General features: G+C 38.4%; 1 protein-coding gene across 2 annotated transcripts in view; it reads left to right on the top strand.

Annotated features, from left to right (window-relative positions):
* Positions 1-26,133, top strand: part of ano10a (anoctamin 10a) — a 30,482-nt gene extending 4,349 nt beyond the window's left edge. The window contains exons 3-15 of one of the 2 annotated variants that reach the window (XR_008386530.1): positions 85-282; positions 535-669; positions 877-996; positions 1,381-1,714; positions 2,082-2,317; positions 5,571-5,626; positions 5,790-5,864; positions 6,239-6,421; positions 6,657-6,848; positions 7,500-7,628; positions 16,058-16,174; positions 24,721-24,824; positions 25,994-26,133. Coding sequence is in view for 1 of the 2 variants with exons in the window: in XM_053630577.1 (XP_053486552.1) it covers positions 85-282; positions 535-669; positions 877-996; positions 1,381-1,714; positions 2,082-2,317; positions 5,571-5,626; positions 5,790-5,864; positions 6,239-6,421; positions 6,657-6,848; positions 7,500-7,628; positions 16,058-16,174; positions 24,721-24,762 (1,817 nt within the window). In the remaining variant the exon portion in view is untranslated. Of the gene's footprint in view, positions 1-84; positions 283-534; positions 670-876; positions 997-1,380; positions 1,715-2,081; positions 2,318-5,570; positions 5,627-5,789; positions 5,865-6,238; positions 6,422-6,656; positions 6,849-7,499; positions 7,629-16,057; positions 16,175-24,720; positions 25,803-25,993 lie in introns of those variants that run through there. The other variant, XM_053630577.1, reaches the window with a different exon arrangement.
* Positions 26,134-26,530: the final 397 nt, after the last annotated feature.

Below are 26,530 nucleotides of genomic sequence, written 5' to 3'. Positions count from 1 at the left end.
TATATTTTAGATAGTTTGTTTGGCTTCGGTAAGACTTTTGTTGTGTGCATGTGTTTGTTTGTTTGTTTGTTTTTTGTCATTTAGGAGCTGATCTGCTGGTGGAGCAGCTGCCACTTGGAGGACAGGAAAAGCAAAAAGTGAATCGTAATGTTTTTCTTGTGGGCTCCACCTGGCAGAGACTCCTGAATGGAGCAGAAGATTTGGGACTTTTTAAGGAGTTCCAAGATGGTACCATGAGAGGATTCACTAACGCCAACCGAGAGAGTTTCAAAGAATTCCAAGGTAAAGACATCTGTAAGGCTTAGCTGATAAAGCTGACCTATGGGTCACAGATTTACAAAGACTCTGTTGATTATAAACATACATTTCTCTAAAATTCTGATTTGTAGGGTACACATTCCTTATAAGAATTAAAATCTATACATTTCAGTGGAAAGATGAAGAATTAATTAGATGTTGTTACATGCTTAAATCAAGTGTATTAAAAGCAGTGATTATAGCTGATTGTGTGTTTGTTTGTTGGTATTGTTTCAGGGGAAGGCGATGGCTTCCTCAGCATTGCAGAGTGTCAATACATTATCAAACATGAGCTGGACACTTTGAGGGCGAAGGATGAAACCTATGTTCCTGGATACCCTAAAGTTAGACTTTATCCTGGAAAGTCAGTCAGTAAGTTAACCAGAAGGAGCGCTTTTGCACCAATACTTAGGTTACATGAAATGTAGTTGTAGTATACCAAGTCTACATTTATTTAGACTTCCTAAGAGAATAGTATACCTGATTACATTAGATATCTATTATGTTAGGACTATAATGGTAGCGTGTCAGCAAACACCCAAAAATTCTGTTTAATCGCTGCTTTTACATTGTTTTCAGTCCGTAGGTTGCAGTCCAAAGGGATTCTAGTCCAATATTTCCCTCTCCATGATAAAGAGGAGTTAAAAAGGCTCTCTTCCAATTGGTACAAAAAGATCAAGCTGTCCTTTCAGCCACTGAGTGAGTCCCTCAGTATGAGCTGGGTGAATGCAAACCTGACAGCTCCATCTTTCTTTGATTAAATTCTGTTTTTCTGTTCAACAATTTTATAGAATAATTATGTTATTGTAGAACTTTTGAGCTTTTTGTGATTTTGTTGTTCTCACTTAAGATTGTTGTTTATATCCTGGCCTTTTAGAGCATTAGTTAAAAATAATAATAATAATAATTTTTTTAAATGATATTATCTGTAAAGCAAATAATTTAAGCATTGCTATCACCCCTCAACTTGTAAAAAATAAAAGTTTATTTTTATTTAAATAAAACAAACAAACAAACTTGTGCACTTCTGCTGGTGCCACACTAAACTAAGTAATTTGTTCTTTTCTGTGCTTGATGATGCAGATGATATCAGGCATTACTTTGGTGAAGGTTTGGCACTCTACTTTGGTTTTCTGGAGTACTTCACATTTGCCTTGATGCCAATGGCCCTGATCGGCATTCCCTACTACCTCTTTGATTGGGAGGACTATGATAAATATGTTCTGTTTGCCGTCTTCAACTTGGTATGGTCCACTGTCTTCCTGGACGTATGGAAGAGATGTAGTGCACAGCTTGCTTATGGATGGGGAACGTTGAGTCGTAAAAAAGCATTTGAAGAACCACGACCTGGATTTCATGGCATCCTGGGCCTTAATCCTGTAACAGGCCGTGAGGAACCGACGTACTCTAACAGCAAGTATGTATATAAACATGACAACAGAAGTTATTTCAGTCAGGTATCACTGTGATATCAACATGATCTCTTTTAAAGGTGTAAGAAAATATAAAGGCATGACTTACTGACAGCTGAATTTACGCTGAAGGTAAACACTGTTAGATTCATAATTGGCAAAAAAAGATTCGGACCGTTTTTGAACATGCAGACCTAGAGATAATCATTTTACAGTCTATACATAGCGCTTTGTGGCTTGTTCCATACACTAAATTGTCCCATTTCACTATAGCAATCGATTATTACCAAATGTTGGAGTTAAAATAATTATTTGTGCAGGATGCCTGAGAATATGGATTTGTAATAGAGATTTGTTATTGTCCCTCCACAGACGACAATTGAGGATATATCTGGTGTCTCTCCCCTTTGTGTTGCTGTGCCTATACATCTCTCTCCATGTGATGATGATCTACTTTGGCATGGAGACCTGGGCTCTGAGTATTTATAATGAAGATCCAAACTTTCTGACCAGTGTGCTGCTCTTCATACCAAGTATCATCTATGCAGTGGTCATTGAGATTATGAACCTGTTATACCGCTATGCAGCTGAGTTTCTCACAGATTGGGGTAAGTGTGCAGAATTAAATAACCATGGAGTATATGTGTATGGCTAAAGAGCTAAACACTATACACCGACACAAGCAGAATAAAAAGATATTTGCTGTATGGAGGAAGTATGTGAATCAACTGGAATTTAAGTTCTCAAGGAGCAGAACTTGTGTTTTGTTTTTTGCCTTTACAGTGCTGTGAAAAAGTATTTGCCCCATCCTGATTCCTTCTATTTTTGTGTATATCTCATCCTAAACTGTTTTACTGTTTTATTGAAGCAAAAAAGTTATCCAACACCTATCACCCATGTGAAAAGCTAATTGCCCCCTTAAACTTAAAATCTGGTTATGCAGCTTTAAGCAGCACCAACTGCAACCAAATGCTTCCGATAACTGGAGATCAGTCTTTGACTTACTTCTAGGACTAGGATTTACTCCTATGCTTTGGATCATTGTCTTGCTGCATAATCCAGTTGTGCTTGAGTTTCAACTTCTGGACTGAAGACTGGACATTCTCCTTTAGGATTTTCTGGTAGAGAGCAGAATTCATGTTTCCCTCAATTACTGCTAGTTGCCCAGGCCCCGAAGCAGCAAAGCATCCTCACACCATCACACTGGCACCACCATGCTTGACTGTATGTATGGTGTTCTTTTTGTGGAATTCTGTGTTTGGTTTACTCTAGATGTAACATGACCCCTGTCTTCCAAACAGTTACACTTTCAACTCATCAATCCACAGAACATTCTCCCAAAAGGTTTGAGGATTATCAAGGTGTGTTTTGTTCTTGTGAGTTAGCAGTGGTTTTTACCTCGCCACTCTTCCGTGGATGCCATTTTTACCCAGTGTCTTTCTGATAGTGGAGTCATGAACCTTTATTGTTGCAGGAGAGGCCTGTAGGTCCTTTGATGTTGTCTTAGGCTCTTTTGTGACTTGCTGGATGAGTCATTTCTGTGCTCTTGGAGGAATTTTGGAAGGTTGGACACTTCTGGGAAGGTTCATTACTATGCCGAGTTTTTTTCATTTGGAAGTAATGGCTCTCACCGTGGTCCTTTGGAGTCCCAGACCCTTTGAAATAGCTGTGTAACCTTTCCCAGACTGATGTACAGTGGGGGAAATAAGTATTGGACGTGTCAACATTTTTTTCAGTAAATATATTTCCAATGAGGTTATTCACATGAAATTTTCACCAGAAATCTGGAAATATAAAGAATTCACAACATTGAAGTCCATAAATAAAGTTATGTGTAATAAAGTGGAATGACACAGGAAAAAAAAAGTATTGAACACACTAACTGAAATTAATTTAATACTTGGTGGAGAAGCCATTGTTTGTAATGACAGCTTCAAGATGCTTCCTGTATGAAGAAATTAATCGGTTGCAGTATTCAGGTGTGATTTTGGCCCATTCTTCTAAACATATTGTCTTTAAATCTTGTTCAATTGGATTCAAGTCAGGTGATTGACTGGGCCATTCTAACGCCTTGTTGTTTTTTTTCTCTGAAACCATTTGAGAGTTTCCTTTGCTGTATGCTTTGGATCGTTGTCCTGCTGGAAGGTCCACCCACGTCTCATCTTCATCATCCTGGTGGATGGAAGCAGGTTCTTCTGAAGAATCTCCCAGTAAAGGGCTCCATTCATCGTTCCTTCAATTATATGAACCAGTACCATCCGATGAAAAACAGCCCCACACCATGATGCTTCCACCTCCAAACTTCACTGTCAGTGTAGTGTTTTAGGGTGATGTGCAGTGCCATTTCTTCTCCAAACATGGTGTGTAGTATGACAGCCAAAAAGTTCAATTTTACTCTCGTCTGACCAGACTACACTCTCCCAGTATTTCATAGGCAAGTCCAAATGATTTGTAGCAAACTTTAAACGAGGTTTGACATGCCTTTTCTTTAGTAATGGAGTCTTGGGGGTGAGTGTGAGCAGTGGAGTGCGTTGCCTATTGTTTTCTCTGTGATGATGGCACCTGCTGCCTCCAAGTGTTTCTGGAGCTCTTTCTGAGTGGTACATGGCTCTTGGGCTACTCTTCTGACTATTCTTCTGACTCTCTGGTCAGAAATCTTGCGAGGAGCTCCTGTGCGTGGCCGGTTGATGATGGAGTGATGTTGCTTCCACTTGCGGAGAATAACCCCAGTGGTGCTTACTGGAGGATTCAGAAGTTTTGAAATACGTCTGTATCCGATTCCATCAATATGTTTTGCAACAGTAAGGTTGTGAAGGTCTTGGGAGAGCTCTTTGCTTTTACCCATCATGAGATGTTTCTTGTGTGACACCTTGGTAATGAAAAGCCTTTTTATAGACCGTCAATTTACTAACCCAGCTGATATTAATTTGCACAGATGGGGGTATAATTACTTTCTAATTACTTACGGACTTTAGCTGGTTCCTTGCCTTACCTTGCCTTGGAGAACTGCTTTTTATTAGTATGTTCAATACATTTTTCCTGTGTTTCATTTCATTCCACTTTATTTCACATAACTTCATTTATGGACTTCAATGTTGTGAATTCTTTATAGTTCCAGATTTCTTGAATTAATACTGATGTCTGGTGAAAATTTCATGTGAATAACCTCATGGGAAATATATTTACTGAAAAAAATATTGAGGCGTTCAATACTTATTTCCCGCACTGTGTATCAATCAACTTCTTCCTCATCATTTCTGGAGTTTCTTTTAATTTTGGCATAGTGTGTTACTGGGTAAGACCTTTTAACAAACTTCAAGCTGTTGAAAAGTTCTATTTAAGTGTTAATTTGATTGAACAGGGTTTGCAGTAATCAGGTCTGGTTGTGTTTAGTCCAGCTGAACACCATTATGAATGCAGTTTCATAGATTTGAGGAATTAGTAACTATGGGCGGAAATACATTTTCACACAGGCCCAGTTGATATTAGATAATGCTTTTGCTTCAATAAATAACATTATCATTTATAAACTATATTTTGTGTTTACTCAGGTTGCCTTTGTTTTATATTAGATTTTGTTTTAATTTCTGAAACAATTTAGTGAGAAACACATACTAAAACAGAAGAAATCAGGATGGGCAAATACGTTTTAACAGCACTGTATATATATATTTTTTCAAATATCAAGTTTGCAGTGTAGGCACAGACTTAGTCAAATAGGTTCTTGTTCTAGATCTGTAAGTGTTTTAAAAAACCTGATTGAGGCACTTGAGATGATTACACAGAGAAAGATGGTATTGATTCTGTACACTTCACCTCTTATATGAATAATTTCTATTCTCTCTCCTGCCATACATGTAGAAAACCACAGACTGGAATCATCCTTCCAGAATCATCTGGTTCTTAAAGTGTTGGTGGTGAGTTTTAAGATTTTCCTTTTTCCCCCTGAAGTTATTTATATTCTGCATTTGTGACTGATAATTAATACTGTTTAAATTTGAGTCATTGTTTTCCTAATAATTATATTGATTACAATTATATATAATCTTTTTTGCTTTTTTTTTTTTTTTTTTTTTACAGTTCAACTTCATCAACTGTTTTGCTTCTTTATTCTACATTGCCTTTGTAATGCAAGATATGGCGTTGCTTCGACACGTGAGTAATAATGCAAAACTTGGTATATTATTAACTTCAATGAAGCACAGGTTTTTGCCTCTGTTACTGATTTTATGGAATGATTTTATAATTTTGCTGTCTTCAAAGGCATGTTCCTGATTATTATATTATTATATATGTCTGTTGCATCAAGAGATAAAGTACATTTGATTCTACTCTTACCGTTACCTCATATGCAGTATGACCTGTATGGAAAAAATCAGTATAATTAAAGATTTTGTTTGGTTTATTAAATTCCTTCCTGTTGGAAATGGGTGTCAGTATGTGAGTTTTTTTTTTTCTTCTGCTCGTAATTCATGCCAAAGAATAATGTTGCTTAAAGCGGGTTTTGTGGGGGTTTTTTTGTGCCTCAGAGTCTCGCCACTCTGCTCATCACCTCTCAAATCCTGAACCAAGTGATGGAAGCCTTCCTGCCATACTGGCTGCAGAGGAGACGAAATAAGAAGGTCCATAAGAGAGTGAAGAAGCTGATGGGAGATCAGGAGCTCCCCATGGTAGAGCAGGTCCAACTGGAGAGTGACATGAATACTTACCTGGTGAGCAGATAGAAGCCAACCAGGCAATGTAGTAGTTGAAGATTAACTATATTAAGAAAAAGGACATGTTTAACCATTTAAATCCATTTCAGTTTGACAAAACTGAAGATTTGGGTATTTTTATGATGTTCTTGGTGCCTATGGATAATCATCATATGAATTTTCTGAGGGTAAAGGAAGACCATATTGTGTCTGTTTTAAGAAGACTTGTTCTTACTGTATGTCTGATCATCAGGGCACGTTCGATGACTATCTGGAGCAGTTCTTATTGTTTGGCTACGTCAGTCTGTTCTCCTGCGTGTATCCGTTGGCTGCTGTGCTAGTGGTGTTCAACAACATCACAGAGGTCTATTCAGACGCTTTTAAAATGTGTCACGTGTTCAAGCGGCCTTTCTCTGACCCTGCCTCTGACATCGGAGTATGGCAGGTGAGAGAGGGGTGAAAAGTCCTTTTGTTTATCCTCTTTGCCTTAGACTGTCCTAGGACACTCCAATCACTTCATCAGTGGGTCCATCATAGATGGGTATAGTGATGCAGCTTTAGGAGAACTAGCTTATTTCTGTGACACGTCTTTATTTTGTGTACTCTACAGTGGATAAAAAAATAATACAAATTTGTCAAATCTAAGATGTGCTAAGGCCCCCCTCCCCCCAAAAAAAAAAAAAAAAATTTAAATTGCTGTAATCCAAGCAAAAGCGTTAACAAAATGTTTGAACAAAGTATTAGTTAAGGGGTGTGTACACTTATTTATTGTAAGGATTTTCTTTTTCTTATTTATATTTGTTTGCCACTTGAATCTTTTTGGTTTGCTATATCAATTTAAAGGTGGAAGAAGGTAATGTTCTCCAAAGAATCAGAAAAATAAATATTTAAGTAAACATATTGAAGAGTTTTATACCTTGTAACAGGCACCATTTTTAAACCCACAATCCTGGGAATTGAAACGTGTCAAGACAACACAGACGGAAGTGTTGAATTCTGAGGAGGGTGATAATTCATTTATATTCAGTGCTAAAATTCTGAACTGTTTTTTTTCTTTTCTTTTTTTTTTCTCGTCGTTTCTCACTCACTGTTCCAGCTGGCGTTCGAGACGATGAGCGTTATTGCTGTGGTCACCAACTGTGCCTTGATTGGTCTGTCTCCTCAAGTGCAGGCCTACTTCCCTGAAGCAGACACACAACTTATCCTCACTGTAGTGACTGTTGAGGTAATGCTTCTCTGTCCTCTTCTGTCTTCTTGGCAATCTCATGAAAATGATTTGATATGTACATCTTATATATATATATATATATATATATATATATATATATATATATATATATATATATATATATATATATATATATATATATATATATATATAATATCTCTCAATCAGCCATGGCATTTAAATTGTGCCATCAGGTGGTGCCAGTGAGCTGTTTTTGTGTTGAACATGAGAGGTTACTGAGGTTGCTAGCTGTGCGTGAAAGCTGTGACTTCCCTTCAGTAATCTTGTTAGACTGGGATAATGCAGGCTATAGAGGCTTTGACTGTGTGACAGGAATTGAATATTGTACGGTATCCATGTATGTGTGTGCTAACACTAGAAATCCAACCAAACATCTAGTCCACATGTGTTCGTGCCAGATTAACCCAGCCCAGCTTTGTCGCTAGGCCCCAAGAGACACATTCCAAAATAACTGACTCAAGGAAAACAAACACACAGGCTCATGTTAATTGAGCTAAAATAGTTCTGAGTTGTATTTTTGTGTGAGTTTAGAAAGGAAGTTATACTGCCACCATTTCCACTGTTGATAGGACTAGGCAGCAGGATGTAGCACAGTAATGTGGTCTAGTAGAATTGACGTATTGACAAATGATATTGTTTTTATTTTGGGCATACCAGCATGTAAATAATACACTGGTGTTTAAAAATAGATAAATAACTCAAGGTATTTGCACAATAGCTTGACTTATCACTCCACGTTTACACTGATGGGGTGTGATTATTGCAACTAATATAAATTCCAGCTAAACACTAATCGTATTCATTTATTTGTGTATTAATATGCGAGTGTATTTTAGACAGGTGATGGATAAACGGTGGTTAGTACACCGCTATTTGCTTTTAGCTAGCTCTTTAAGGTTGCTGAATTTGCTTGGTATACATGATCCAAGTTCATTCAGAGCAGGTCAACAGAATGTGTGTGTGTGTGTGTGTGCGCGCGCCTGAGTACTCTAACCTTTAAAAACCTCCGTCTGCTACTTTGCCCTCATTCTGCCATTTTGCTGCACCCTGTGCTCTGACTCAAAGTGTGTGTCAGAGTGTATGTCCCTATCCAAGCGCCAACAAATGCAGTGTATAACATTCATTGGTCATCCTGTTCACCTCCACCTGCTCACGGGCTGCAGCTCAGCCCTTTTGTCACACACAGGATTAATCCTAAACTCAAAACCTATCCTCTAACCCTAGGCTAATGTCAGAGTTTGGAATGATGTATCACATTTTTCATACATCACCATCAGCACAGATTCTCTGACTATTAAATCTTGCTGCTTGCCGAGATGAGGCTTATTATACACACATCAGAAAGTTTGTGTGACACAAAGCAAGCCATTATGTTTTGTGTGTGTGTATGAGCAATGATTCACACACTCATTTAGCAGCAGGGGCACGTTCTATCTCTCTCTCTCTCTCTCTCTCTCTCTCTCTCTCTCTGTCTCTCTCTGTCTCTCTCTGTCTCTCTCTGTCTCTCTCTGTTCTCCTCCACTCTCCCTGGCTCCGTCTGTCTCTGTTGTCTCTCTTAGTCCATTATGAGAACTGAGGGGAAATAAAACACAGCAGATGATCAGCATTCAGAGGCTGTGTCTCAATTACAGCTGTTTTTTCACAACAACTCCTCAATACGGCACACGTTACTACACTTCTGTGCACAATGCACAATACTTATGAACTGTATCATCATCTGTCTTGTGTATCATTCTGCAACGGACACTACAATACAACCCTCCGTGTATTTCTAGTTTGTAAAACGAATATAGCGTAAAGCTGAACCAGAGGCAAAAATGGATTTAATAACTCACTGTCTTATGTTTTCAAAAGGAGAAGCTCGAGTTTGCGCTGCCTTTTTTTTCTTTCTGCATTGTCATGGACTCACAAGGGAATGTTTTGGAGACGTCTCTGTGTGTCATCCTTGATTTGGAGCCGAAACGGTTGCCTATTTTTGGGCCATTCGATACGCAGGTTATTACATGAAGGCATGCCTCAGAGAGCAGTAACCAGGCAACTGTGTAGCCACGGCGACAGGAGAGGGCTGAGGATCAGGAGTAATTGAAAGACTTCATGGCAGCAGGGCAAAGCTGGGCCTTTTACACAAAAAGACTGTGTGCCTAGCTACACTCCTAGGAGCACTATTATGTAATGGATAGGGTTATGAATGATGTAGCATTTACAGCACCTTGACTCTATTCCTGTGTCTTTCTGCGTATTAAATATCGTGATTTTTGAATTTTAAAATTACAACACAAAAAGATATAATCTCGCATCAAATAGGATTTGTCCAGAAATGGCAGCTGTATTCGAATCTGTCTCGTTCATCACACTGGCAGAGTTTATGCTTGCTGTGTTTTATATCTTGGTACCAATTAGGATTTTAGATCGTTCGTTTCGTCTGCGGCTGTGTCGAAGTCAGTAAGGAAGTTGAATATGAAAGTGAACCAGAATATGTGTGGGTGGTTGTGGAAATTAAACGGCCCAGACTTGCATGATAACACACACGCTTTAACAGGCTTAAACATGGCTGTCTGACTGCAGCCTCAGTGCTCTCGCCTGATTTGCTACACGTCTGACATCTTGAAAGATCAGATCAGACTAGCTGCCTTACCCAACCTCTCTCTATCACTCTTTTACTTTCTCTTGTTTCACTCACGTCTATAAACATGACATGCCAGAAAGCGACGGCTAGATTGGAAGCACAGTGAAACGCTTTCTAACCTCAGCTATTCTGTCTTATTCTGGTGTCAGTAGATGTCTCCTGTTACCTTCCCAGTGTGTGTTCTGCCCTAACACATGCATCGATTTATCACAATATTTGCTTTCATCATCCATCCCTGCTTTAACGTATATGAATAAGAATTTATTGTTTATCTGTTGTGAAGTTGCTGGGTTTTATAGCATGCAAAATGAAGAGGAAATAGGAACACTAGGATACACTCCCTTTACACAGAGTAGAATATAAGAGCAATTTATTGACATGACTTGGAATTCACTTTCCACATTGAGGACGTTTTTGAAATACGTATGGTATGTTTGTCCACATGCGCAAAAAGCCAACAATTATGCATTACTTCACTATATTTTTGTAGCATCAAAGCTTGCTTAGCTCTGAAAACTCCACATGCTGGTGATATTAGTAACTGAAGGCATTGAAGTAGTAATTCATTCAATCAGTATGCTTGTAAATTTTCTAAGGTATTAGAAATTAGTGTCGGTCCTTACCTTGACCTTGTTTGGGTAAGTCTCTCCTGTCTTTTAATCTGTAATAGAACTGTTTGGTTTGCAGGATGCTGTGGGTTTTTTTTTAGTTGTTTTTTTTTTAGAGAAATGCAGTGTTTTAGACATTGTCCTTTAACTGGTGCAGCACTATATAAGAAAACAGTGAAGCAGAAGACTTAAGTGCAGTATTCTCACTTAAATCTGAAATTTGGCAAACGTTTGAAGCGTTCATTCTTAGAGAGACATTAATAGTAATAGATAATAAATATAGATAAATGTGTTGTATATGCTGAAGATAAATGTAACACTTTTTGGGGGGCTAAAATCCATTATTGCACATTTTGTTTTAGATTGAATGTGATAATTATTGCAGTGTCAAGTGCCACAGGTCTGATTTAGATGTTCAAAGTTCTTTCCAAAACAGCTTCAGAAGTCAAACTTGATTTTTTTTGTATATAGGACGTGTAATTGGGCAAAAATTGCTGTAGAAAATCGTTCTTAGTCTCCAAGAACTTTTTTTGACTAAATATAAGGCTGCGCACGTTTGTTATCCATCTCCAGGACCAAAAATCCAAAATCTGAGATCTTTGAGACAAAATAGACACATTGTTTTCGACCTGCACAAGTCATGTAATGGATACAAAAATGCACAAGCAGTTAAAAATGCCATTAAGCACAATCAGGAGCACGGCTTAGGGTGAGGGAGTCAACTGTGATCTCAAACATGACCGTTACTTGGGGCTGTTAAGTTTCAGAATCGTAACTGCTGCTTGGAAAGGGTGCACAAGACAAGTTGTTAAAACCTTAAAACCTTGTGGCCTCTGATAATGTAAGTAACGCATCTAAATCAACACAGAAATTGTTGAACACAAAAAGTCCATCTCGGTCTCCAGGTTTGAATCTGGCTGAAAACCAGAGCGTGTCTACGTGCACAAACTTGATTTGAAATGTTCTGCGTAGAGGAGTGTGTTTATGGACAGGCATCTCTAACCTTATTAGTAGAGATGCACCGAAGTATCGGCCAATACCGATGATACATTATTAATATGAATTAAAAAAGTTAAGAAATCTTACTTTAATCTTCAGAATTGAGTTCATGTGTTAATGTTAATTAGAGTAATGTGTTTGCTGTTATGAGACCAGTTACTGTGAAACAACTTGTTAAAATGGAGAGAATAAAGTTTTTATTTGCATTTCCTTCAGAATTGTGGAATTCATTATTATTAGGTATAAAAGGCAGAACTATCGGTATTGGTCGATATCACTGAATAATTGGTTATCGGTATCGGCTGAGAAATTTAGTATTGGTGCACCTCTACTTATTAGCTATAAGGCTCAGCACTGTTGTTTTCTTTACAGGAGGATTCATCAAATATTAATTGTGGGGGTGTTAATAATGTTGAAATCACTGTTTAACAGAGAAATTGCTGTATAAAACTGTACAGAATCACTATATAGTCACTATATGAATTATTTACTCATGGCATATGGAATACATTTTTGCTTTATACTTTTGATGCGTGCAATCGACTCTGAGGTTGACTTCTCTAAAATGTTGCCACTTCGAGCTTTTGCAGTTCTAGTTAAGCCACATTGCTTTTCTGCAAAGGACCATTAGGTAGTAGCTTGTTTAAGCACAAATCTGATTTGAGCACCAAAGCCTACTGTCTCAAGATGGACTAAATCTAGATCTCCAGATAAGCCTCATCTCAGACTCAATTCCACTCCTCATGTATTTTTCTCTGCACTGATTATTCTGTCCAGCTCTTTCTCCTCTTTGTTAAAAACCTTTTTACTACTCAGCACCATGTTTTTTCTTCTAGTTCTGATTTTGGATTTAGTGGGTAATGCTAACTAGCTGTAAGATGTCTCTAAGAGGTTTTGACAGCATTTATTAGTTCATTAACAATGCTAGAGATAAAAGTCATAATATACAGGGTGTCCCAAAAGTCTGCATACAGTGGGGACTGTCTTTGCCTGCACCATGTCGGGTGAGCCTTCGTAGGTGAATGTTCGTGGATATCCACTTCTCGGTTGGTCCGCTACACTTCCAGTCTTTTTGAATTCGTTAATAAGTTTAGCTACAGTGTCAGCGACAGCTTCCTGATCCAGCCATGAGAATGATTTCAGTACGTTATTCTTTTGTCAAAGGTGTTCTTAAAGGCTATCTGAAAAATATATTATATAAACTAAGTATGTAAAATTTTGAAAGAGTTTTTTGCTAAAAAGTGTTCATTTCTTCTAAGTATGGAGACTTTTGGGACAAACTGTAGTTTATACCAGAGTGTTGGATCATTACGGTATATGGATATTATCAGTACAGTATGAGTTTCTTATTGTGAAATCATAGTAGTTATTGAACTGCTCATCAGTGTTACATTTGTTGTTACATTCATTAGATACTTCTGTCTGGGTCTAATCCAGATCATTGAGATTTAATTGGTGATCTTTCTGACTCTACACACAAACATTGGAAACTCCCCGTTACCTGTTTTAGTTCATTAAAATACAAAACCCTTTTCTTCTAACATTATGGCTTTAACTTCTGCCTCCAAATAGGTCAGGCATGTCTGTGCATTTCATTTACCTTGAAAAGCCAAAGTAAAGTATTCAGGTCATGTGGTATTGTGGTGAAGAGATAAAGTGCACAATAGAGGCATGAAGCACAGAAGCAAGCAGTCATATTCAAAGTTTAAAATCATTTTTCCACAGTATGTGACATAGCCTGTTTTCCATAAATAGCTTTGTGCAAAATTTTCCAGTGGTTTGCAGCACTATATATATATATATATATATGTATATATAATGTATGTGTGTGTGTGTGTGTGTGTGTCTCAAGTATTATTTTTCATAACTTTCATAATCTCTTACACTGATTAGATTTTAATCACATGATTTATTGAACTGAGCTTTCAGGAGCACTTGAATGTGAGAAACAGACAAGATCAGGATTGCAATAAGCGACTTCTGCATACATTTAGTCACTTGTTTATACTGTGTATGATAATATACATATATTTTTTTTCATTTTACAAAGCTAGTGTTGCTTCCAAACTGTTGGCCTGTAGTGTACGCCGTAGTAAATCTCAATGAAGGTGAGGTGTACTTGGGTTTGCTCTCTTGGTGGTTATAGGATATGACGATGTGTTTTTTATTCTAGCTGATAATATTGTTCTGCTGCCTTCCTGGCCTTGGCCCAAGTTGCTCTGGAGTTGCTGAAGCGTAGCTGACCCTGTGCTTCCTCATTCTCTGGAAATGGAAATGCATACAGTTCACTTGAGCTCAGGAATACATTATCACAGTCACATACAGAATCGTTGAAAAGATATCGCACACACAACGTAATCAAATGCTCCTTTGTTTCTTTAAGTGGAAACCGTTTCCTTTTGGTGAATGTTAAACTGAAGCTTAGGGCTTTTGCACAGACATCTGCATTGCTTTTTTTTCTTCTTCTTCTTCGTCTTCCACTTTGGAGTTCTTTCCTCCATTTTGGAGGCTAAGCCTGTTGTGTGATGTGATCTATTTGAACCTTTTCTCCATTTTACCTGCCACTTTTGTGAGATCAGTCTGATTGACCTTTCTGTCTGGATAATCTGTTTAATAATGCCAACTTTTTCAATCAGATTACTTTATAAAAAAAAAAGTACATATTAGCATTTTGAATCTACAACTGGAATGAATTCATTCAGATGTCTCACAGAGCCTGTGACCTCAGTGACACACATATACTTCAGTAAATTCCCTGTTCAGTATAAATTCCCCATTTGAGTGCTTTTATGAGAGCGTATGTGTGGCACCCAGTTGCTGCCATTTTCTCATTCACATCAAAATCCCTGTAAAACTGTGAGAGAGCTGGTGCGCTCCTAAATGTATACACCTTTGGAACATGTGTTCTGATCACACAGAGCATTTAATACCGGGGCGTCAAACACATGGCCTGTTTAATTCAGTCTGTGAGTCCCCACAGCCCACGTTCTGTCTATGCCACTTTACATGGAGTCGTATCTCACAGGGAGGAAATGCTGGTTGAACTCAATGCCCCTCTTCTTATGAATGAAGTCAGTGTTAAAAAATATTGAATTGCGTCGGGTGTTGGTCTTCAGTAGAGAGACGTGTATCTTTTTGAGAGAGATAATCCTGTGTGAGTTCTTCGTAAATGTCTTTATTAATGTTATAATGTAGTATAACATTCCACATATAAAATCCATCCATTTTCCGTACCGCTTATCCTACACAGGGTCGTGGGGGGACTGGAGCCTATCCCAGGGGACTCGGGGCACAAGGCGGGGGACACCCTGGATGGGGTGCCAACCCTTTGCAGGGCACAATTACACACATGCACACACTACGGACAATTTGGAAATGACAGTCAGCCTACATCGTGTGTCTTTGGACTTGGGGAGGAAACCTGAGTACTCTGAGGAAACCCCCAAAACACCGGGAGAACATGCAAAGTCCATACACACAGGGCAGAGGCGGGAATCGACCCCCCCAACCCTGGATGTGTGAAGCAAACGTACTAACCACTAGGCCGCCATGCCCTATTTATGCACCATTAGGTGATCATGTTTATGGTACTGGTACTATCATTTTTTAAATATATAATACAGTTGAAAAATTTGTGTTAGCATTTCCTTTTTTCTGGGAACATTCTACATTCAGAGCCTAGGTTATTGGTGTTAAATCATAGAATAAATAATACGTTAAAAAGGGAATAACATTGTATTATGTCCTGTGAAGGACTCACAAAAATGCTGATGTGGCTGGGAAAAATAATTTTGACACCCCTGATTTAAAACATCATCCAGCATGGACACTTGTTTACTCTGCTGGAAGTACGTTCGCTCTCGGTATTTGTACCCATCTCTCAGTAAATTTACCTAGCGTTATTCACCTTTCAACTACTTGACAGTACAGAGTTTGCTACTGATAAGCTGGAGTAGATCATTTATCACAATTTAATGCAGATTAGGACATGCGGTACGTTCACACAGAAAACATAGAATGCATCACATAGAATGCATCATAGAATGCATCAAATGTGCATGTTGTGTGTATAAATAAGAGACTTTGGTGAAGTTGAAAAGCTGAAAGTGAGAATATTTTTGAATGTGATTACCTGGATAAAGACATATTTCCTGCTCTGTTCCTAATTGCAGCATATCCTCCTGGCTTTCAAGTTTATCCTGGCCTTCATTATTCCAGACGTGCCCAAGCACATTCAGATCAAGCTTGCCAAGCTGGAGTTTGAGTCTCTGGAAGCTCTGAAGAAAAAGGTAAGTGTGTGTGCACTGCAAAAAATGCCTTTCTTGAAACAAGTAAGACTTAACTCTAGTTAAAGTGTACTAAAATCAAGCCAAAAAAAAAAAAAAACACAATATGCCAATGGGGTAAGCAAAACTGACTGGGTAAGAATTCTTGAAAATATCATAAATATCTAATCACTAAAAATGCTATTGGATCTTAAAACTAGACAAAAATGGCCAAATTAAAGCATGTTGTGCTTATTACAAGCAATGAAAACTCAGTTATTCAAGATAGACTTACTTCAAATGAGTATTTTGGTCTCTTGATTGAGCTGACTTTAAGAATTTATCCCTTAATCGAAGATTAATGATTAACAAAACAAAAGCTTACAATTAGACAATTTCTTCAAACAGAATAATAAAGATAAGTGACTTTGTCTTAAATGAAGGCACTAAAAGCATTGCCATTTTTAGCATTTTATTGAAATAGGGAAAGTGTCCGGGATTGAAAGAAGGTGGTGGATGCCAGTGGAGATTTTTATTGAATAAAGTGCAAAGTAAACAACCAAAACTGTGAAAACAAGCACCATAAACGTAACAGCGGACACAAGGCAAAAACATGCAGACTATGTGACGTGGGAACACGACAACAACAAAAGCTTGACAAATAGTTGATGGAAAATGAGAACTTCTATATGGTGCTTATTAGGGGTAACACAGAACAGGTGTGAGTGATCAGTGGGACATGTGACATGGTCACGTGACATGCTGAGGCTGATGGGTAATGTAGTTCAGTGTGGATTTCAGCATAACCACGACACACAGCTGTGGTCTTAAACTTAAAATAAGGAAAACCATCTTGTTCATCTGCTGTTATATTATGCAGACAATTGTTGTAGCTTGTTACTGGTTAAATATTGCTCAATATTAGCTGGAATATCTTATTAAGACAAAGTTAGATATATTTTTTAAAAATGTGATTCATTTTCTAATGCAAAATGAATGCTTGACAAGATTAGTTTTCTTTTTACACAAAAAATAAGACTCTTTTCCCCAGAAACAAGTTTTTTTTTGTTTTGTTTTGGTTTTTTTTAAACTTTCTTGAAATGACTTTTTTGCAGTGTGCTAGAGCATGAGAGTGAGAGATCGATAGCTCGGTATATCCTCCAAGTAGCTTAGAAATCTATGATTATCCCTCCAGGGCATATATTAGTGTACACATTGTTGACATTGTGTCAGCAGTGCATAAGGTTCAGTAATGCACAGGTGCTGCAGACAAGGAGAAAAGCAACGATCCCAAACCACCAACTGATCCATTGAGAACATGTATACTGAAACACACAACAGACATTTCAGTGTGTGTGTGTTTGTGTAAACGTTTTATAATGAGCCTAATCTTTGGCAGATGTTTATCACCTTGAATACAGAAATACTGCAGGTACACATGGGTGTGCAGGTATGCATGCTACACTGGCTCATGTTCATAAACATATAACGTTCAGATCCTTTCTGGGAGAATGATTTCTTTTCCACAGTGGAAAAATGCCTCCTGTATGCTCACTTCGTAGAGCTGGATTTGTGGCAGGTGCACGGAATTCATATGACCACGCTTTAAAAACAAGCTCTAGCCCAAGACAGAATACTAATGTGTAAAAATATACACAGCTTGTTAGCATAATTAACATCGCGTCAACATAAACGTGTAATGTGAAAAAAGTTTCATATATACAGTTATGCTGTGCTTACTGAAATGTGCCACATTACAACTATCTCTCTTTGGATTTGTGCAGAAGGCTCTCGCCCGGTAAGTCTGATTTTGGCGGCTGCACGGTGCATGCCAATTAATGGACATGAACAGCTGCCAAACTCTAATCTCTACTCCAGGCCCTCTCAGTCACAGCAGATGTGTGGTGCTGTGGTTCTTTTTCTACAAGCGTGATGTAGGTTAATGTGTTGAAACACATAATGCAGTTACTGACTGTAATGTTTTTAACAAAAGGACTTGCTAATAATATTAATAAATAATCATATTAATCAATAAAACTCATTAATCATGAGAGGCTTGAGTTATTCTGAAACTAATGATCATAATGGGTCTGGATGCTCATCATCATCATCATCATGATGGAGAAGTCATATTATTACTAATGCAGTTCCTCAGATGTTGTTGTTGTTGTTTGGCATTATTACCTGTACCTGTAATATCTTTCCAGTATGTAATTGACAGTGATAATCTCACATACAGTTCTATTTAGCATTTAGAAAAAAAAAAGTTTTTCCGTATGCCACAGTCTTTGTAATATTGAGTTCTTGTGGACAGATAGATGTACAGTTCATCTGTCCAGTTTGAGCCCAGATAAACCCACATCCGTCTCCGGGATGAGCCCTGAATAAGCACTGTGACCTGATTACTTTAGTGGAAAAAACAGAAAGTGGAATATAAACAGCACAAGGGCCTGACGCAGTACTTGAGGTGGTCAGTGGAGAGATGGTGGTGTAAACACAAACAAAAGGAAATAGCTTCTTTTTTTTTTTTTCGAGCAGAAAGGAAGAAAGGTGTGACTGCTGTAGAAGGCACTCTGCCTGAGCTTCATGTGGCTAACATTTGTTTTAATTTACACAGAGTAGCAGGTTGTAAACTACTTATTGAATATATTGATTATATTTCAGGATGATGGAGGATGTGATATTTCCAAGTTTCCCTTTTGCGCTCCTTTTCTTTCGCCAACTCTGGCTCCAGCTCTGCTTCTTGTGCTGCTTTATCACGATGATGGACACGAGCTAATAGTCTCAGCAGAGCCGGCTGCGAGCATTTAAAGTGCAAACTTAACAGTATTGCAAATTCTTGGCCGTGGCCATTAGTAGGAGAGAGCGTATAAAACCTTCTCATAGACCTCTGGTCACATTATCCAGAATTGCCCTGCAGTATTTGATTACGACTTTTAATTGGAGTTAGTGATTCAGGACTGAGGGTTCATTCAGGGAGGATGATTGGTGCTCTGACTCAATATTATTAGTGCTAAGCTTAGGATTATGTGCAACTTAGCATTTAACTATAAAGAAGCAGCATGTGGCTGTTGAGTCCAGCTGTTTTCCACGTGTTCAGCAGCTTGTAATAGACGGCTGTCTGCAGGGGGGTTGGGGTGGTGGGGGACAGGTCCTCTGGAGTCGAAGGGAAAGCTGAAAATAGCAAACACTGACAGGAGCAGTGGAAATCCCCCGTTCACAGCCAGCATTGGAAAGCAACCTGCCACTTGAAGGTGAGCTCCAGGACAAAGCCTTGTTAGGCAGTGCTGACTTTCTCAGTCTGATACTTAAGTTACAGCACATGCTAATACACTGTGGTTTTGCCTTAGAGCCCATAGTGTAGATTTAGTGATATAAGACTGAAGTATCCCCACACTGGCTGTATTGACTCTCGTTTTGATATAGCCTCAGTGTTTAATATGACAGCTTTCTTTCTCGCATCGAGTCCCATGTGCTTGTGCTAAATCGTTCTTTATGACTGATGAACAGAAATAGAAAGCAAACATTTCCTGAGCATCCTACAGACTCATCATGCCCACGAACATTGCTCTACATGTCAAATTTTACTTCAAGCCCAACTTAGTTACAAATAAGGAGCTGTATTTGCATAACTTGAACTGTAATTAAAAAGTTTCCAGCAGCCTAGTGCTGCGACTAGATCTGTGCAAAATGGGCTGCCATTTGGTAGCATTGTCAAAATCATAGTAGAAAGTAACCAGTGTTCACATTTTAAAACCCACAAAGCACCCCAAGAGTGGACAAATAATGGATGCATTTCAAAGCTCTGATCGATGCTTCCTTGATTCCTGTAGAAATCGATCAAAGTCTGCTTACCAATTCTTAAAATGCACTCTAGGGAATCAAAAACAAGGACAAAGGAGGCTTTTAGATCATGTAGGCACAAGTGCTTTTTTATTTTAGGAAGTCTCTTTATGTTTGCATGTGACATGAGCCTACAGTATAAATGCTTCACATTTATACTCCATAGCATCTTATTTAGGCATGTGATGATGTTTTAAAGTGCACCTATTATCGTTTTTCAAATAATACCTTTCATGTAGTGTGTTAGAGCTGTTTGTGAATGTAAAAAGTCTGCAACGTTTCTAAAAGCGCACGACAAACGGAGTTATTGATTCCCAAAAGAAGGAAGCTATTCTGAACAGCTGAAACGAGTCCTTAGTGATTCCAGACTTACTTCCTGTATTAACCTACGTAGGTTTGTAACAAAAAGCCCCGCCTCTGGTCTTCATCACTGCTCGCTGACAGACGGAGCTGAAAGTCATTATGGTAGTGGGCGTTTTCTTTTTGAAACACACTGACAGCGGTAGACCAATCACAACAGACTGAGACATCTGACCAATCAGAGCAGAGTATGCTCTCTGAAAGGAGGAGTTTAGAACGAATCATTGAACGAGTCGTTTGTGACTCTGGGGGGGGGGACAAAAAGTAATGCTGCAGTTTAACTTATGAGCACATTAAAGTGTTTGCATGTAAATTTATTGTATGAGACTTTAAAAACAAAATAGGCATGTTTCAAAACCAGAATAGGTGCGCTTTAAGTAAGTAATGAAACGATGACTGTGCATGCTGTTTCATAGGGAAATGATCAGTGACAGCGTGGTGTGATGCCGTTACCACAAAAGTGTAAAGCGTTTTAGTCCAAAGTGATACCACAGCAATTTACCAACGCTTACTATGTCTTATTAATTAAACAGGACATATTGTACTTTGTCTATTTACAGGTTTTATTAATGTTTTGGTACTTCCATGAAACAGGTTCATTCCTGTTACATCATAGCAGCTATAAACAGTTCTCTCACCAGCCTCTATTTTGTTTCCTCTCTTGAAGCAGCTCGTCATGTTACAGAGACACTGAAAAGTGCCAATTCCTGTCTTTTGTTGGAAACCTTAAAGAGACAGGTTCCAAAAAACTAATTGTGTTCCCTGTAATAATGTTCTATGTAGTGCTCTCGATTTTTCCAGTGCATGGAATTTCATTTCATGATAAAAACCCCTATGATGCTCTGTGTCAACACAAACACACAGCAGGATATTGTTAAAGACAAAGTGCACAGTGCTGAAGGTGCTGAATAGAAGCTGATGATGTCTACTGAACTCTTTCATCACTGGGGAATTGTGTGTGAATAGCTTCCCGCCTTGCTGTGGAAAGTTAATAATGTAGCACCAATGATGGCTGATTGCTCCAATAACATCAGCTTCTTTAAGCCAGATGACTTGTCACATGATTTGTTTGCTTCTGTCACAGGGTGAAAACACATTTTCAGCACTTGTGTATTATTTCCTCGACAATTCAACGCTAGAAATCTCAAAATGTTATGCCATTTATTGGTCAATTCAGTGCAACGACGTAAATCAGCAGTCATCCCGGAGTCACACTGGTTTGAAGGTGCTTTTCAGTTTCAGATCTATCGTTCTGAAATTTGGAACAAATTGGGACAGCGTGTCGTCTAGTACCACCGTACGTCAGGGATGTAGAGTGGGGAAAAGCAGGGCACATCAGGTCAGGGGTACCATGCAGTTTGTCAGAAAGCGTATGCTCTTTAGCCTCGCCGTCTAGCCAGTGTTACTGAAAACGGACCAAGTAAAACGTCATCATCTAAAGCATGCTGTCAGGCCTCAGGCAGTAGATGTGTGCTTCACTATCCTTTGATGGGAAACAAAGCCAGTGGTGCTGTCCTGACTGATTGAGAGTGAAATGAATCATGACAGTGGATTCACGGGCGGAAATTGCTGCCCAGCTGTAAGTACACTTTTACAGCAGACTCGATAAACACTGTTTGTGCCATGACATTTAACACACCACAGGAGCTGTGTTGTTGGTGTTCTAGGTCAGGGACAGTGATGCTAATGACAGGACAAATATTGTAGGCTACATTATAGTATTGGAGTTGCTCTATCACGATCAGAACATTGTAGGGCCTTAATAGTGCTTGAACTACAGGAGAAGTGAATAAGCAAAAAAAAAAAAAAAGGGTTTGTATTCAGTAATTGATTAAATTTAAGGCATTTCTGCAATTTTATGGCATTTCTCTAAATGGGTTATTTTTTGAAATGTGTAAAACTGTTCATTTCTTTTGTCTTTTTTTTGTCTGCGTTTTTTGGCTTATTAACTTTGAGAGCAGAAAAAAGATGCTGCTGAGGGAATGACTTTATAGTTACTATAACATACAGTGGTGCTTGACATTTTCTATATCTGCATTAATATGACTTAATACATTATCAGATTTTGACAGCGATAAAGAGACCCCAATTAAACAAATGAGACAAAAATATTAGACTTCATATTTAAATATCGTTTATTTATTGAGGAAAATGATCCAATATTATATATATGCGAGTGGCAAAAGTAGATACTTTAGTAGAAAACCTTTGCTAACCGTATCTGGTGTTTCCGGTAATTGTTGATCAGTCCTGCACATGGGCTTGGAGGAATTTTAGCCCATTCCTCAGTACAGAACAGCTTCAGCTCTGGGATGTTGGTGGGTTTCCTCACATGAACTGCTTGCTTCAGATCCTTCAACATCATTTCTATTAGATTAAGGTCAGGACTTTGACTTGGCCATTCCAAAACATTAACTTTATTCTTCTTTAAATATTCTTTAGTAGAATGACTTGTGTGCTATACTTATGCAGATATATAGCAAATTTCAAAGGTTCACAACCTTTCAAGCACCATTGTAAGTAATAACAAGAACTAACTTATTTTGAGGATGTTCCCCAACACTTTGTAACTTTATGTAAATGTGAACTATACAAGTGTAAATGGATACAGTGGATATAAACAGATAAAAAAAAAAAAAAAAGTAGGACATGTCATTCTTTATTAAATAAAAAGTTAGTGTTGGCAAGTTGATAAATAAAACACTTCAGGATGTGCTCTTGTAAGAAAATAATGAACCACGGGGTGGTATTTGCTTGATGTAAATAGAGAAGATGTGTGTGTGTGTGTGTATGTATATATATATGTATATATATATATATATATATATATATATATATAGATAAAAAAATTGCATCAGAAATGCATTCAGGGAGAGTTGGCTCTGGTACTGTTGGAATATACAGATCACTGTACTAATTTACACAGTGAACTAAAGGTTAAATCATTTTAATACAGACATACTTTGCAAGGCAGTTTTGATCTATATTAATCTGTGATTTCTTTTTTTGTATTAAAGCATCAGATGTTTGCCTTTATAACTTGTTTCCAGAGAGATCAGAACATCACCACGCTTTGACATTCAAATATTAAAATATATTCAAAGTTGTCCCATCCTAGGTATGCTTTTAGCTTATATCCCCCCCTCATGGTTTTTGCTAATTCTAGGGCAATTGTTTGAGCCATCTATTTTCAGGACTTAATTATCTGCAATACTGTGTGTGCTATCTAATTCATTGTGCTGCTTATTGTCTGCTGCTCTACTATTGTTGCACATAATCAATACTATAATCAGCAGCAAACATCCTGCCGTGGAAACGGAGCTTCTGCTGCAGCTCGGGTACGACTTTTGGGTTAGGATTCCTCTGCCATCGTTCTTTCTGCACGTTTTCCATGGAATTTTTTTTTTTAACGTAAAGCTCGAGGAATGGAATGGATTTTATAAGATGACTCATTATTCGTTTTGGCTTCATGGGTAGAACGAGAAGTGGCTGGAAATGAAAATAAGTATAATTGCCTTCTTCTGAAGATAGGTTCCATTTTTCCTATTGGAATGTATTAGTTTAAAAGGTAGACTATCATTTTGTCCATTAACCTGACACAAACTCAGACTAGGTGCCTTACAGCTATTCTGATAATAGCCCATTTTGATATTTTGGAAAAACAGCAACACAGTGGTAGAAACATTGCTTCTAATCACCGCTCTGTTGTGCTTTGAGAAACCGCCAAAACCCAGAATGAACACAACGCTGTAAAAGCCACCGTGTCAGCAGCATGTGCCTGCATTGATCTCATTTCTGGCTTGAAAAGTTAATTGTACATAACACTCCTTTGCTGAGGCTTTAATTTGCTCTGGTTTACAGGCAGCAGACTTAATAGATTAACTGTAGCTTAGGCTGTGCCACTCTGTGACATGTTTCTAATGGAAAGAAAGGCTGTATATTTAAAAATAATTACATCTTGAAAATCTCCAGGCCTAGTGAGGAGATTTAACTTGCTGATAAGGTGCAGTGCATTGCAGCTTTGGTTTCCTCTTTGTAAAGAGCGTGTTTTGAAATTTTCACCTTAAAGTTGCTGTTTTAAGGAGGTGTCAAAATGGCAAGTGAGTCTTGTTGGTGCTTGTTCCCACCACCTTCACTCGAAAGTGTGAATCATTCAAGATCACATTACTCCAAATAGTGAAAGACTCCACCACTTATAGCAGCGTCTATATTCAGCTCCTACTTCAGTCTGTGTTCATATAGATTTGGGTCTCCCCACCCTCCACAGCATGCATTAACAAGAGCAATAACTCACTTTGATTGCAGTCAGATCTGACCCTAAATATAAGTTGCAGTATTAACACTTTGCTTGTTTTTTGTATTTTCAGAAAATGCTGGAGGCAGCAGAGATATCGAAGACCAATAAGTAACGAGCAGCAATGAGACCAACAGTTGCACAGCTTCTGATGCTGCAGACCTGAAACTGCCTCAGGTGTTTACATACAGTGTATCCAATCAAGCATTACATATCACCTACCATGAATATGCACTCGTGACTATGTTCTTTACATCCAGCGTAAGCTGCAACTCAATTACTGCATGTTAGCTAGAGCAACCTCAGTTTGAGCTTTTAATTGTGATTTTATTTGTTTTTGAGGTGTTCAACGTCATAAAGCCAAGACATGCATATTGGCCTCTAATAGTAATAATTGTATGTGGAATTTGGTTATAAAATAACGTATAAACAGTTCTGTGAGACTGTGTTATTATCTGTAAACTGTACTGAGCATGAATTGCACTCGACTAATGTAAAGACACTGCTAGTGAAAAACGATAGAGTACTTGTGCCTGGGCCACTACAAGATTTACACAGTCATAACCCTTGTTGAAATATATACGAGACTGCAAAAATAATGACAGATTTTTTCCTGGATCATGATTTTTCTCAGAATTCTTCTGAGAGCGTGACTTCAGATCAAGTTAAACATTGGGGAAGACAGTTCTGGTGTTGGTTAACTGTATTTCACATATAACATCGATTGTGTTTTGCACCAAGACTACAGGACTTCAGTCGTAGCTGAACATTTTGAATAACAGGCAGCCACAACTGAACTGTGAGTAGATCAAGGGACTGAATCTGGATTTTACACACTACAGGATAATCTTGAAAGATAATCCTTTTAGACCAGCCTAAAATTAGGAAACCCTTGTGATGTTCGGGTGAGGTAAATCGGCCTGATTATTATTCCCTAGTGTGTGACCCAGGCAGAAGTAGTTTTGACATGTACACAATAGGGTAAAGGATTTTTGCTTTTTTTCTTGGCCATGTGTGTATTTATTCTCCCACACACTCCTGTTCAACCAAAGACTGAGTTGTGCCTTTAGTTACCATTATATCAGATACTCATGTTACTGATTGTGTGCACTGTACTTGAAGCCAAGTTAACATGAAAATAAATACCTAAACTATTACAGTGGTAAATGTCATACTCTATTCATTACCTGCCATCTACTCAAGTGTATTCAAAAGTTGTCTAAAGGTTATACACCCACCATCCACTTTATTAGGAATGTCAATCAGCAGTTGCATAAAATCATGCAGAAACAGGTCAAGAGCTTCAGATAATCCATCCATCTTCTATACCGCTTCATCCTTTTCAGGGTCACGGAGAACCTGGAGCCTATCCTAGGGAGCATCGGGCACAAGGCAGGGTACACCCTGGACAGGGTGCCAATCCATCGCAGGGCACACAATCACATACACACTCACACACCCATTCATACACTGTGGACACTTTGGACATGCCAATCAGCCAACTATGCATAGGGGAGGAAACCCCCGCAGCACGGGGAGAACATGCAAACTCCGCACACACAGGGCCACGGTGGGAATCGAACCCCCGACCCTGGAGGTGTGAGGCGAACGTGCTAACCGTGCACCCCAGCTTCAGATAATGTTCCTGTCAAACAGCAGAATGGAATAAAAAATGTGATGTCTGACTTTTATCATGGCATATTTGTTACTTAACTGGGTGAAGTATTTCACAGAAACTGGACAGTTTGAATGGAGAAAAAAAAAAAGTGTCCAGTGCCCACTATAGCCTCATGATGCGGTCTTTTCTGTTGTAGCCCATCCACCTTAAGATCTGATGTGTTGTGCATGCTGGGATGCTTTTCTGCTCACCCTGGTTATAAAGA

Source organism: Ictalurus furcatus, chromosome 1, assembly GCF_023375685.1.
Source record: "Ictalurus furcatus strain D&B chromosome 1, Billie_1.0, whole genome shotgun sequence".
NCBI lineage: Eukaryota > Metazoa > Chordata > Actinopteri > Siluriformes > Ictaluridae > Ictalurus > Ictalurus furcatus.
This window is presented reverse-complemented; position numbering and strand designations above follow the sequence as displayed.